We start from the raw sequence: 15,586 nt of genomic DNA, 5'->3' as shown, positions 1-15,586 counted from the left end.
GTGGAGAGAACATCATATAGACTCCCTACTGGAACACACACAGTGGAGAGAACATCATATAGACTCCCTACTGGAACACACACACAGTGGAGAGAACACCATATAGACTCCCTACTGGAACACACAGTGGAGAGAACATCATATAGACTCCCTACTGAAACACACAGTGGAGAGAACATCATATAGACTCCCTACTGGAACACACACAGTGGAGAGAACATCATATAGACTCCCTACTAGAACACACACACAGTGGAGAGAACACCATATAGACTCCCTACTGGAACACACAGTGGAGAGAACATCATATAGACTCCCTACTGGAACACACAGTGGAGAGAACATCATATAGACTCCCTACTGGAACACACACAGTGGAGAGAACATCATATAGACTCCCTACTAGAACACACACACAGTGGAGAGAACATCATATAGACTCCCTACTGGAACACACAGTGGAGAGAACATCATATAGACTCCCTACTGGAACACACACACAGTGGAGAGAACATCATATAGACTCCCTACTGGAACACACAGTGGGGAGAACATCATATAGACTCCCTACTGGAACACACACACAGTGGAGAGAACATCATATAGACTCCCTACTGGAACACACACAGTGGAGAGAACATCATATAGACTCCCTACTGGAACATCATATAGACTCCCTACTGGAACACACACACAGTGGGGAGAACAGAGTGTGTGTGTCAGGGTCAAGGTTGACCTGTCTGTCAAAAAGATGGAACCCAGAGGACGGAGATCCATCCGTCCATCCATCCATCCATCCGTCCATCCATCCATCTATCACTTCCCCCTCTACTTCATTCCCTGCCCTTGTTCCTGTAGTTGTTCCTGTAGTTGTTCTATCTATCTTTCAGTCCCTTCTTTTCCCTGCCTCTCCTCTTCCCTCCTTCTGTTCGCACATTTCTCCAACTCCTTCCATCCAGCTTTGTCCTTCCCTCGTTCCCCTACCTTGGTTGATGACAGCGTTCTCCTTGGTTACCCTGGTGATGTAGGTATCCGGGGAAACACAGAAGTCGCTGGCCGTCTGTGAAGGAGAGACCATATGACCATCACACAACCACAATACAGCCACACACACACAAAACCATAACCACAAAAAAATGTATCGCAACATAACCACAACACAACCAAACATAGGGTTCAGATCAAATTAAAAGTAAGGTATCTTATATCTTAATAAGGGTGATGGACTTACATAATCATCCATCTACACTACTTTGTCTAAGCCAATAGAAATCCAGTGAAATTATGTCATGTCACAGGAAACTGCCGTTGTCCTAGCAACACGTTTCCATGGAGACACTCACCGCGGCAGCTGCCAGCTCCAGTCCCAGAGACCCCCAGCTGATGATGAGAGTCAGAACACCCAACAAACACACCCTGAGAGAGAGAGAGAGAGAGAGAGAGAGAGAGAGAGAGAGAGAGGTTATAAATGTTCAACCCTGTGAAAACACTGTGTGTGTAAAACAACGTGGGGTTGAGTCAGAGTCATGCACACAAGATGGTCTTAATGTGTCCTCACTCCCACTCTGTCAATCTCTCTCTCACCCTCTCTCGCTCTCTCCTACGCTCTCTCTCTCTCTCTCACTCTCTCCTACGCTCTCTCTCTCTCTCCTATCCTCTCTCTAGCTCTCTCCTACGCTCTCTCTCTCTCTCTCTCTCTCTCTCTCTCTCTCTCCTACCCTCTCTAGCTCTCTCCTATCATCTCTCTCTCTCTCTCTCTCTCTCTCTCTCTCTCTCTCTCTCTCTCTGTCTCTCTCTCTCTCTCTCACTCCCACCGTCCATCTCTCTTTCCTTTCTTCTCTCATCATGTCCTGACTCCACAACTCTCCTCTTCTCACTGCCTTTTCTCTCCCTCTAATCATCCCTCGCTCTACCAGCCTAAACTCCTCTCTCCCTCTAGTCATCCCTCGCTCTACCAGCCTAAACTCCTCTCTCCCTCTAATCATCCCTCGCTCAACCAGCCTAAACTCCTCTCTCCTTCTAATCATCCCTCGCTCTACCAGCCTAAACTCCTCTCTCCCTCTAGTCATCCCTCGCTCTACCAGCCTAAACTCCTCTCTCCCTCTAATCATCCCTCGCTCAACCAGCCTAAACTCCTCTCTCCCTCTAGTCATCCCTCGCTCTACCAGCCTAAACTCCTCTCTCCCTCTAATCATCCCTCGCTCAACCAGCCTAAACTCCTCTCTCCTTCTAATCATCCCTCGCTCTACCAGCCTAAACTCCTCTCTCCCTCTAATCATCCCTCGCTCTACCAGCCTAAACTCCTCTCTCCCTCTAATCATCCCTCGCTCAACCAGCCTAAACTCCTCTCTCCCTCTAATCATCCCTCGCTCTACCAGCCTAAACTCCTCTCTCCCTCTAATCATCCCTCGCTCTACCAGCCTAAACTCCTCTCTCCCTCTAATCATCCCTCGCTCTACCAGCCTAAACTCCTCTCTCCCTCTAATCATCCCTCGCTCTACCAGCCTAAACTCCTCTCTCCCTCTAATCATCCCTCGCTCTACCAGCCTAAACTCCTCTCTCCCTCTAATCATCCCTCGCTCTACCAGCCTAAACTCCTCTCTCCCTCTAATCATCCCTCGCTCTACCAGCCTAAACTCCTCTCTCCCTCTAATCATCCCTCGCTCTACCAGCCTAAACTCCAGAGTTTAACTAACATCCAGAGTTCTCTGTGGTCGTCATGTGGTGTGGCTCACCCAATCAGAGTGCCTTTAGAGTTGCGTATCAGTCCGAACAGAACCAGCAGACAGATCAGAACATCAAACAGCAGCAGAGTCAGGTATACCAGCCACCTGGAAATATATAACACTATATATAACACTATATATAAAACAATATATAACACTATACCAGCCAACTGGAAATATATAACACTATATATAACACTATATATAAAACAATATATAACACTATATATAACAATATATAACACTATATATAACACTATACCAGCCAACTGGAAATATATAACACAATATAACACAATATATAACACTATATATAACACTATACCAGCCAACTGGAAATATATAACACAATATACAACACAATATACAAGACTATATACAACACTTTATAACACTATATACACCACAATATATAACACCATATATAACAATATAAAACACTATATACAACACTATAAAACACTATATAACACTATATAACACTATATATAACACTATATACAACACTATTTTTAACATAATATATAACACTATATACAACACTATACAACACTATATATACACACCACTATATATAACACTATATACAACACAATATATAACACCATATATAACAATATATAACACTATATAACACTATATAACACTATATAACACTATATAACACTATATATAACATAATATATAACACTATATAACACAATATACAACACTATATATAATACCATATAACACCATATAACACGATATAACAATATATAACACTATATACAACACTATATATACACACCACTATATATAACACTATATACAACACTATATAACACTATATATAACACTATATAACACTATATATAACACTATATACAACACTATATAACACTATATATAACACTATATATAACACTATATACAACACTATATAACACAATATAAAACACTATATATAACAATATATAACACTATATACAACACTATACAACACTATATATAACACTATATAACACTATATATAACACTATATATAACACAATATAAAACACTATATATAACACTATATACAACACTATACAACACTATATATAACACTATATAACACTATATATAACACTATACAACACTATATATAACACAATATAAAACACTATATATAACATAATATATAACACTATACAACACTATATATAACACTATATAACACTATATATAACACTATATAACACTATATATAACATAATATATAACACTATATAACACTATATATAACACTATATATAACACAATATAAAACACTATATATAACAATATATACAACACTATACAACACTATATATAACACTATATATAACACTATATAACACAATATATAACACTATATATAATACCATATAATACCATATAACACTATATACAACACTATATATAACACTATATATAACACTATATACAACACTATACAACACTATATATAACACTATATAACACTATATATAACACAATATAAAACACTATATATAACACTATATACAACACTATACAACACTATATATAACACTATATAACACTATATATAACACTATACAACACTATATATAACACAATATAAAACACTATATATAACATAATATATAACACTATACAACACTATATATAACACTATATAACACTATATATAACACTATATAACACTATATATAACATAATATATAACACTATATAACACTATATATAACACTATATATAACACAATATAAAACACTATATATAACAATATATACAACACTATACAACACTATATATAACACTATATATAACACTATATAACACAATATATAACACTATATATAATACCATATAATACCATATAACACTATATACAACACTATATATAACACTATATATAACACTATATAACACAATATATAACACTATATATAATACCATATAATACCATATAACACTATATAACACAATATATAACACTATATATAACACTATATAACACAATATATAACACTATATATAATACCATATAATACCATATAACACTATATAACACAATATATAACACTATATATAATACCATATAACACCATATAACACGATATAACAATATATAACACTATATACAACACTATATAACACTATATATAACAATATTTAACACTATATATAACACTATATATAACACTATATACAACACAATATACAACACAATATACAACACTATATATAACACTATATAACACTATATACAACACAATATACAACACTATATATAACACTATATAACACTATATAACACTATATACAACACAATATACAACACGATATACAACACTATATACAACACTATATACAACACTATATACAACACTATATATAACACTATATACAACACTATATACAACACAATATACAACACTATATATAACACTATATATAACACTATATAACACTATATACAACACAATATACAACACTATATATAACACTATATAACACTATATAACACTATATACAACACAATATACAACACTATATATAACACTATATATAACACTATATAACACTATATACAACACAATATACAACACTATATATAACACTATATATAATAGAGTCAGGTACAAATATATAATATAACATATAAGACAATATATAAGATAATGTCACAGTTTTCTTGATGAGAAGGAGAGTCGGACCAAAATGCAGCGTGTAGATTGCGATCCATGTTTTAATGAACAAACGTAAAACACGAATCAATGCAAACACTACAAAATAAAGAACGTGATGAACGTAACGAAAACCTAAAACAGCCTATCTGGTGAAAAACACATAGACAGGAACAATCACCCACAAACACACAGTGAAACCCAGGCTACCTAAATATGGTTCCCAATCAGAGACAATGACGAACACCTGCCTCTGACTGAGAACCATATCAGGCTGAACATAGAAATAGACAAACAAGACATGAAACATAGAATACCCACTCAGATCACACCCTGACCAATCAAAACATAGAAAATACAAAGTAAACTATGGTCAGGGCGTGACAGATAATATATAACACAATATAAAATATAATATATAACACAATTTATAAGAATATATAGGACAACATATAAGACAATCTATAGGACAATATATAAGACAACATATAAGACAGTATATAAGACAACATATAAGACAATATATAAGACAATATATAAGACAATATATGAGAGGAAGGCAGGTCTTCAGCTAGTCCAGCAGATGGAACTGTAATACTAACCCTGTATATATAGGACAACATCTAAGACAATATATAGGACAATATATAAGACAACATATAAGACAGTTTATAAGACAACATATAAGACAGTATATAAGACAACATATAAGACAACATATAAGACAACATATAAGACAATATATAAGACAATATATAAGACAATATATAGGACAACATATAAGACAATATATAAGACAATATATAAGACAATATATAAGACAGTATATAAGACAGTATATAAGACAGTATATAAGACAACATATAAGACAATATATAAGACAATATATAAGAGGAAGGCAGGTCTTCAGCTAGTCCAGCAAATGGAACTGTAATACTAACCCTGTATATATAGGACAACATATAAGACAATATATAAGACAACATATAAGACAGTATATAAGAGGAAGGCAGGTCTAGTCCAGCAGATGGAACTGTAATACCCTGTATGGTACATGTATACTGCTGTAACTCACCTGTACCAATCAAAGGCGTCAGTCTTGAAGGCCAGGTCTTCTAGGGAGATCTCAGAGTTACTCCAGAAGGGGATGTCCACCATGAGTCTGACCAGCTCATCCAGCTGACCCTGGAGCTTCTGGACGATGGACACGTAGTCAGTCTGTTCAGAGTAGACCGTCTCCAACTGGACCAGACCTCCCTCCACTGTCTGGTTCAGAGACAGGGCGCTGTCCGTCACCTACAGAGACAGAGACACATAGTCAGTCTGTTCAGAGTAGACCGTCTCCAACTGGACCAGACCTCCCTCCACTGTCTGGTTCAGAGACAGGGCGCTGTCCGTCACCTACAGAGACAGAGAGAGAGAGACACATAGTCAGTCTGTTCAGAGTAGACCGTCTCCAACCGGACCAGACCTCCCTCCACTGTTGTTAGGGATGTTAGTCCTTAGTGTGGTAGGATGAAATTGGAGGGATGTTAGCCCTTAGTGTGGTAGGATGAAATTGGAGGGATGTTAGCCCTTAGTGTGGTAGGACGACAGTGGAGGGATGTTAGCCCTTAGTGTGGTAGGATGAAATTGGAGGGATGTTAGCCCTTAGTGTGGTAGGATGAAAGTGGAGGGATGTTAGCCCTTAGTGTGGTAGGATGAAAGTGGAGGGATGTTAGCGCTGTGTGTGGTAGGATGACAGTGGGGGGATGTTAGCGCTCTGTGTGGTAGGATGACAGTGGGGGGATGTTAGCCCTTAGTGTGGTAGGATGAAATTGGAGGAATGTTAGCCCTTAGTGTGGTAGGATGAAAGTGGGGGGATGTTAGCCCTTAGTGTGGTAGGATGAAAGTGGAGGGATATTAGCGCTGTGTGTGGTAGGATGACAGTGGGGGGATGTTAGCGCTCTGTGTGGTAGCATGACAGTGCAGGGATGTTAGCCCTTAGTGTGGTAGGATGAAAGTGGAGGGATGTTAGCCCTTAGTGTGGTAGGATGAAAGTGGAGAGATGTTAGCCCTTAGTGTGGTAGGATGAAAGTGGGGGATGTTAGCGCTCTGTTTGGTAGGATGAAATTAGAGGGATGTTAGCCCTTAGTGCGGTAGGATGACAGTTGAGGGATGTTAGAGCTCTGTGCTTTAGGATGAAATTGGAGGGATGTTAGCCCTTAGTTTGGTAGGATGAAATTGGAGGGATGTTAGCCCTTAGTGTGGTAGGATGAAAGTGGAGAGATGTTAGCCCTTAGTGTGGTAGGATGAAATTGGAGGGATGTTAGCCCTTAGTGTGGTAGGATGAAATTGGAGGGATGTTAGCCCTTAGTGTGGTAGGATGAAAGTGGAGGACTGTTAGCCCTTAGTGTGGTAGGATGAAAGTGGAGGGATGTTAGCCCTTAGTGTGGTAGGATGAAAGTGGAGGAATGTTAGCCCTTAGTGTGGTAGGATGACAGTGGAGGGATGTTAGCCCTTAGTGTAGTGGGATGAAAGTGGAGAGATGATAGTGCGGTAGGATGAAAGTGAAGGGAGGTTAGCCCTTAGTGTGGTAGGATGAAAGTGAAGGGATGTTAGAGCTCTGTGTGGTAGGATGAAAGTGGAGGGATGTTAGCGCTCTGTGTGGTAGGATGAAAGTGAAGGGATGTTAGCCCTTAGTGTGGTAGGATGAAAGTGGAGGGATGTTAGCCCTTAGTGTGGTAGGACGACAGTGGAGGGATGTTAGCGCTCTGTGTGGTAGGATGAAATTGGAGGGATGTTAGCCCTTAGTGCGGTAGGATGAAAGTGGAGGGATGTTAGCCCTTAGTGTGGTAGGATGAAAGTGGAGGGATGTTAGCCCTTAGTGTGGTAGGATGAAAGCGGGGGGATGTTAGCGCTCTGTGTGGTAGGATGACAGTGGGGGGATGTTAGCCCTTAGTGAGGTAGGATGAAAGTGGGGGCATGTTAGCCCTTAGTGTGGTAGGACGACAGTTGAGGGATGTTAGAGCTCAGTGTGGTAGGACGACAGTTGAGGGATGTTAGAGCTCAGTGTGGTAGGATGAAAGTGGAGGGATGTTAGCCCTTAGTGTGGTAGGATGAAAGTGGAGGGATGTTAGCCCTTAGTGTGGTAGGATGAAAGTGGAGGGATGTTAGCCCTTAGTGTGGTAGGATGAAAGTGGAGGGATGTTAGCCCTCAGTGTGGTATGATGAAAGTGGAGGGATGTTAGCCCTCAGTGTGGTAGGATGAAAGTGGAGGGATGTTAGCCCTTAGTGTGGTAGGATGAAAGTGGAGGGATGTTAGCCCTTAGTGTGGTAGGATGAAAGTGGAGGGATGTTAGCCCTTAGTGCGGTAGGATGAAAGTGGAGGGATGTTAGCCCTCAGTGTGGTAGGATGAAAGTGGAGGGATATTAGCCCTCAGTGTGGTAGGATGAAAGTGGAGGGATGTTAGCCCTCAGTGTGGTAGGATGAAAGTGGAGGGATGTTAGCCCTCAGTGTGGTAGGACGACAGTGGAGAGATGTTAGCCCTCAGTGTGGTAGGATGAAAGTGGAGGGATATTAGCCCTCAGTGTGGTAGGATGAAAGTGGAGGGATATTAGCCCTCAGTGTGGTAGGATGAAAGTGGAGGGATGTTAGCCCTCAGTGTGGTAGGACGACAGTGGAGAGATGTTAGCCCTCAGTGTGGTAGGATGAAAGTGGAGGGATATTAGCCCTCAGTGTGGTAGGATGAAAGTGGAGGGATATTAGCCCTCAGTGTGGTAGGATGAAAGTGGAGGGATGTTAGCCCTCAGTGTGGTAGGACGACAGTGGAGAGATGTTAGCCCTCAGTGTGGTAGGATGAAAGTGGAGGGATATTAGCCCTCAGTGTGGTAGGATGAAAGTGGAGGGATGTTAGCCCTCAGTGTGGTAGGATGAAAGTGGAGGGATGTTAGCCCTCAGTGTGGTAGGATGAAAGTGGAGGGATGTTAGCCCTCAGTGTGGTAGGACGACAGTGGAGAGATGTTAGCCCTCAGTGTGGTAGGACGAAAGTGGAGGGATGTTAGCCCTCAGTGTGGTAGGATGAAAGTGGAGGGATGTTAGCCCTCAGTGTGGTAGGACGACAGTGGAGAGATGTTAGCCCTCAGTGTGGTAGGACGACAGTGGAGAGATGTTAGCCCTCAGTGTGGTAGGACGACAGTGGAGAGATGTTAGCCCTCAGTGTGGTAGGACGACAGTGGAGAGATGTTAGCCCTCAGTGTGGTAGGACGACAGTGGAGAGATGTTAGAGCTCGGTGCTTGTGTTTGGAGTATACATGGTAGTGTGTGTGTGTGTGTGTGTGTGTGTGTGTGTGTGCGCGTGCGTGTCTGTGTGTGTGTGACTGTCCCACCAGTTTGTCGACCCCTGCCACGGTGCGGTTGGCGTGCCGTAGAGAATACGCCAGGCGGTTGGCTCCATCACATGACTCCCCATTTCCATAGAAACCCACGGCGATGCCGGCACTGCGGGAAAGACAGGAAACAGGAAGTGTTATCGCATCGGCAGAGATCACATGAAGGGTTATCGCATTTGACAATATCACACACATACTAACATGAATACTCCAAACACAAGCACAGAGCTCTAACATCCCTCCAATTTCATCCTACCGCACAGAGCTGTAACATCCCTCCAATTTCATCCTACCGCACAGAGCGCTAACCTCCCTCCAATTTCATCCTACCGCACAGAGCTCTAACATCCCTCCAATTTCATCCTACCGCACAGAGCTCTAACATCCCTCCAATTTCATCCTACCGCACAGAGCTCTAACATCCCTCCAATTTCATCCTACCGCACAGAGCTCTAACATCCCTCCAATTTCATCCTACCGCACAGAGCGCTAACATCCCTCCAATTTCATCCTACCGCACAGAGCTCTAACATCCCTCCAATTTCATCCTACCGCACAGAGCTCTAACATCCCTCCAATTTCATCCTACCGCACAGAGCTCTAACATCCCTCCAATTTCATCCTACCGCACAGAGCGCTAACATCCCTCCAATTTCATCCTACCGCACAGAGCTCTAACATCCCTCCAATTTCATCCTACCGCACAGAGCTCTAACATCCCTCCAAATTCATCCTACCGCACAGAGCGCTAACCTCCCTCCAATTTCATCCTACCGCACAGAGCGCTAACCTCCCTCCAATTTCATCCTACCGCACAGTCCAGCCTCTGTGTGTGTGTTTGCTGTTCTGTCACCCACCAGCAGGAGACAGTGTGGAGCAGGCAGGCAGGCAGGCAGGCAGACAGGCAGACAGACAGAAAGACAGACAGACAGACAGACAGACAGACAGACAGACAGACAGGCAGGCAGGCAGGCAGGCAGACAGACACAGCCCCAATCTCTCCCTACGGCTATAGGACAGCAGGAGACAGTGTGGAGCAGACAGACAGACAGACAGGCAGACAGACAGACAGACAGACAGGCAGGCAGGCAGGCAGGCAGGCAGGCAGGCAGGCAGACAGACACAGCCCCAATCTCTCCCTACGGCTATAGGACAGCAGGAGACAGTGTGGAGCAGACAGACAGACAGGCAGACAGACAGACCCAATCTCTCCCTACGGCTACAGGACTACCAGGAATCACACTACGGCTGGACAATGGCCGGGTCGCCAGACCACACATAATGTGATTTTTCTGCAGCTCTGGCTCCAACACACACACACACACACCATTCTCTCCCTCCATCCCGTGCCCCTCTTTTCTCATGCTGCCCCCCTTCTCCCCCCTCTCACTAAACAACAGCCTCACTCACATGGACTAACACACACACACACACACACACACGCACACACACACACCACAAACACATCACACACACACACAGAGAGAGGGTGATCCTCCTCACTAACCAGTCCTCTGTGTGCCTCTGTCTGTAATAATGTCTTCTATAGGTTAACTGTCCTCACACATTTAGAACCATCAGTATAGAATTCATTCTACTTCATTAACTAAACCCTGTGTGTGTGTGTGTGTGTGTGTGTGTGTGTGTGTGTGTGTGTGTGTGTGTGTGTGTGTGTGTCCACCCATTAAAAGAGTTCTGTGGTTTAATCAGAGTTCTATGATGGACCTCATATTGTTATACCACAGAGATGCAGGGAGGGAGTCAGGGAGAGAGGGAGGGAGGGAGGGATGGAGTCAGGGAGGGAGAGAGGGAGGGACGGAGGGAGGGAGGGAGTCAGGGAGGGAGAGAGGGAGGGAGGGAGGGAGAGAAGGAGGGAGTCAGGGAGGGAGGGAGGGAGGGAGGGAGTCAGGGAGAGAGGGAGGGAGGGAGTCAGGGAGAGAGGGAGGGAGGGAGGGAGGGAGTCATGGAGAGAGGGAGAGATGGAGGGAGGGAGGGAGTCAGGGAGGGAGGGAGGGAGTCAGGGAGAGAAAGAGGGAGGGAGTCAGGGAGAGAAAGAGGGAGGGAGTCAGGGAGAGAGGGCGAGATGGAGGGAGGGAGGGAGTCAGGGAGAGAGAGAGGGAGGGAGTCAGGGAGAGAGGGAGAGATGGAGGGAGGGAGGGAGTCAGGGAGGGAGTCAGGGAGAGAGAGAGGGAGGGAGAGAGAGAGGGAGGGAGGGAGGGAGGGAGGGAGGGAGGGAGGGAGGGAGGGAGGAATGTGTATGCTAGACAATGGAAGGAAGGGGGAGGGAGAATCAAACAAATTCTCTCCCTCTCTCTTTCTCTCTTTAAGCTCTCTCCCTCGCTCCGTTTATTCTCACTGTTCTAATGCCTCCTTCTACCAGAGGATTTAATGACTTCCTCCATCCGCTTAGAGAGGGAGAGAGAGGAGAGATGGGGAGAGAGAGATACATGGAGAGAGAGAGAGCTTTAGAGTGAGTGTGAGAGAGAGCGAGAGAGAGAGCGTGAGAGCGAGCGTGAGAGCTAGAGAGAGAAGGATATAGGTAAAAGCGTGTTCTCTCACTCCGTGAGGTCAGTGCTGCCTCAGAAACAGAGGAGTGTGTATGTAAGTGTACGTAGTGTGTATGTAGTGTGTATGTAGTGTGTATCTAGTGTGTATGTAGTGTGTGTGTAGTGTGTGTGTAGTGTGTATGTAGTGTGTACGTAGTGTGTGTGTAGTGTGTATGTAGTGTGTGTGTAGTGTGTATGTAGTGTGTGTGTAGTGTGTGTGTAGTGTGTGTGTAGTGTGTATGTAGTGTGTGTGTAGTGTGTATGTAGTGTGTACGTAGTGTGTGTGTAGTGTGTATGTAGTGTGTGTGTAGTGTGTATGTAGTGTGTGTGTAGTGTGTATGTAGTGTGTGTGTAGTGTGTGTGTAGTGTGTATGTAGTGTGTGTGTAGTGTGTGTGTAGTGTGTATGTAGTGTGTATGTAGTGTGTGTGTAGTGTGTGTGTAGTGTGTATGTAGTGTGTGTGTAGTGTGTATGTAGTGTGTGTGTAGTGTGTGTGTAGTGTGTATGTAGTGTGTGTGTAGTGTGTGTGTAGTGTGTGTGTACATGTTTACACTGAGTGTATAAAACACTAGGAACATGACAGACTGACCAGGTGAATCCAGGTGAAATCTATGATCCCTTATTGATGTCACTTGTTAAATCCACTTCAATCAGTGTAGATGAAGGGGAGGAGACAACCTCTTAAGGATCGGACCCTTTTTTTTTTTCAATTTTCGCCTAAAATGACCCAAATCTAACTGCCTGTGGCTCAGGACCTGAAGCAAGATATGCATATTCTTGGTACCATTTGACAGGAAACACTTTGAAGTTTGTGGAAATGTGAAAGGGATGTAGTAGAATATAACACCATAGATCTGGTAAACATGAATACAAAGAAGAAAAAAAAACATTTGTTTGTATTTTTTTTCTACCATCATCTTTGAAATGCAAGAGAAAGGCCATAATGTATTATTCCAGCCCAGCTGCAATTTATAGTTTGGCCACTAGATGGCATCGGTGTATATGCAAAGTTTTAGACTGATCCAATGAACCATTACAATTATGTTCAAAATGTTGTATCAAGACTGCCCAAATGTGCCTAATTTGTTTATTAATAACTTTTCATGTTCATAACTGTGCACTCTCTTCAAACAATAGCATGGCATTATTTCACTGTAATAGCTACTGTAAATTGGACAGTGCAGTTAGATTAACAAGAATTTAAGCTTTCTGCCAATATCAGATTTGTCTATGTCCTGGGTAATGTTCTTGTTACTTATAACCTCATGCTAATCGCATTAGCCTACGTTAGCTCAACTGTCCCGAGGAAGGGACACCGATCTCAAAGAAATTTTAAAGAAGGATTTTTAAGGAAACATAAAATAAATCACAATATCAAACAATTAGTCTGATCAAAATTGGATTAGAGGCCAACAATGGAATAATATTAAAATCTATTTTTCCATAAATAAAAAAGCCTACATGTCACAGTGGAGATGAAATGCCTACAGCCTCATGTCACAGTGGAGATGAAATGCCTACAGCCTCATGTCACAGTGGAGATGAAATGCCTACAGCCTCATGTCACAGTGGAGATGAAATGCCTACAGCCTCATGTCACAGTGGAGATGAAATGCCTACAGCCTACAGCCTCATGTCACAGTGGAGATGAAATGCCTACAGCCTCATGTCACAGTGAAGATGAAATGCCTACAGCCTCATGTCACAGTGGAGATGAAATGCCTACAGCCTCATGTCACAGTGGAGATGAAATGCCTACAGCCTCATGTCACAGTGAAGATGAAATGCCTACAGCCTCATGTCACAGTGGAGATGAAATGCCTACAGCCTCATGTCACAGTGAAGATGAAATGCCTACAGCCTCATGTCACAGTGGAGATGAAATGCCTACAGCCTACAGCCTACAGCCTCATGTCACAGTGGAGATGAAATGCCTACAGCCTACAGCCTACAGCCTCATGTCACAGTGGAGATGAAATGCCTACAGCCTACAGCCTACAGCCTCATGTCACAGTGGAGATGAAATGCCTACAGCCTCATGTCACAGTGAAGATGAAATGCCTACAGCCTCATGTCACAGCGAAGATGAAATGCCTACAGCCTCATGTCACAGTGGAGATGAAATGCCTACAGCCTACAGCCTACAGCCTCGTCACAGTGGAGATGAAATGCCTACAGCCTCATGTCACAGTGGAGATGAAATGCCTACAGCCTACAGCCTCATGTCACAGTGGAGATGAAATGCCTACAGCCTCATGTCACAGTGAAGATGAAATGCCTACAGCCTCATGTCACAGCGAAGATTAAATGCCTACAGCCTCATGTCACAGTGGAGATTAAATGCTTACAGCCTACAGCCTACAGCCTACAGGAGAGCCTCTAGTCTAGGAGACCCTCCAGGAGAGCCTCTAGTTTAGGAGACCCTCCAGGAGAGCCTCTAGTCTAGGAGACCCTCCAGGAGAGCCTCTAGTCTAGGAGACCTTCCAGGAGAGCCTCTAGTTTAGGAGACCCTCCAGGAGAGCCTCTAGTTTAGGAGACCCTCCAGGAGAGCCTCTAGTTTAGGAGACCCTCCAGGAGAGCCTCTAGTCTAGGAGACCCTCCAGGAGAGCCTCTAGTCTAGGAGACCCTCCAGGAGAGCCTCTAGTCTAGGAGACCCTCCAGGAGAGCCTCTAGTCTAGGAAACCCTCCAGGAGAGCCTCTAGTCTAGGAGACCCTCAGGAGAGCCTCTAGTCTAGGAGACCCTCCAGGAGAGCCTCTAGTCTAGGAGACCCTCCAGGAGAGCCTCTAGTCTAGGAGACCCTCCAGGAGAGCCTCTAGTCTAGGAGACCCTCCAGGAGAGCCTCTAGTCTAGGAGACCCTCCAGGAGAGCCTCTAGTCTAGGAGACCCTCCAGGAGAGCCTCTAGTTTAGGAGACCCTCCAGGAGAGCCTCTAGTCTAGGAGACCCTCCAGGAGAGCCTCTAGTCTAGGAGACCCTCCAGGAGAGCCTCTAGTCTAGGAGACCCTCCAGGAGAGCCTCTAGTCTAGGAAACCCTCCAGGAGAGCCTCTAGTCTAGGAGACCCTCCAGGAGAGCCTCTAGTCTAGGAGACCCTCCAGGAGAGCCTCTAGTCTAGGATACCCTCCAGGAGAGCCTCTAGTTTAGGATACCCTCCAGGAGAGCCTCTAGTCTAGGAGACCCTCCAGGAGAGCCTTAAAGGGGCAGTGTTGTATTTTGAGACATGCTTCAATATGCAAAAAAAGCCAATAGGCAGAGTGTAGCCAATAGGCAGA

At 43.5% G+C, this 15,586-nt stretch overlaps 1 protein-coding gene across 1 annotated transcript in view; it reads right to left on the bottom strand.

Annotated features, from left to right (window-relative positions):
* LOC118940250 (protein tweety homolog 3-like) overlaps positions 1-15,586 on the bottom strand; it is a 70,278-nt gene that overhangs the window by 27,141 nt on the left and 27,551 nt on the right. The window contains exons 3-7 of the mRNA XM_036948772.1: positions 9,770-9,881; positions 6,477-6,697; positions 2,736-2,831; positions 1,344-1,416; positions 985-1,060 (exon numbers count right to left, since the gene is read on the bottom strand). Coding sequence (XP_036804667.1) covers positions 985-1,060; positions 1,344-1,416; positions 2,736-2,831; positions 6,477-6,697; positions 9,770-9,881 — 578 coding nt within the window. The remainder of the gene's footprint in view (positions 1-984; positions 1,061-1,343; positions 1,417-2,735; positions 2,832-6,476; positions 6,698-9,769; positions 9,882-15,586) is intronic.

This window comes from Oncorhynchus mykiss, chromosome 17 (genome assembly GCF_013265735.2).
Source record: "Oncorhynchus mykiss isolate Arlee chromosome 17, USDA_OmykA_1.1, whole genome shotgun sequence".
NCBI classification, from domain to species: domain Eukaryota; kingdom Metazoa; phylum Chordata; class Actinopteri; order Salmoniformes; family Salmonidae; genus Oncorhynchus; species Oncorhynchus mykiss.
The sequence above is the reverse complement of the archived record's forward strand: the minus strand, read 5'-3'. Positions and strand labels throughout refer to the sequence as shown.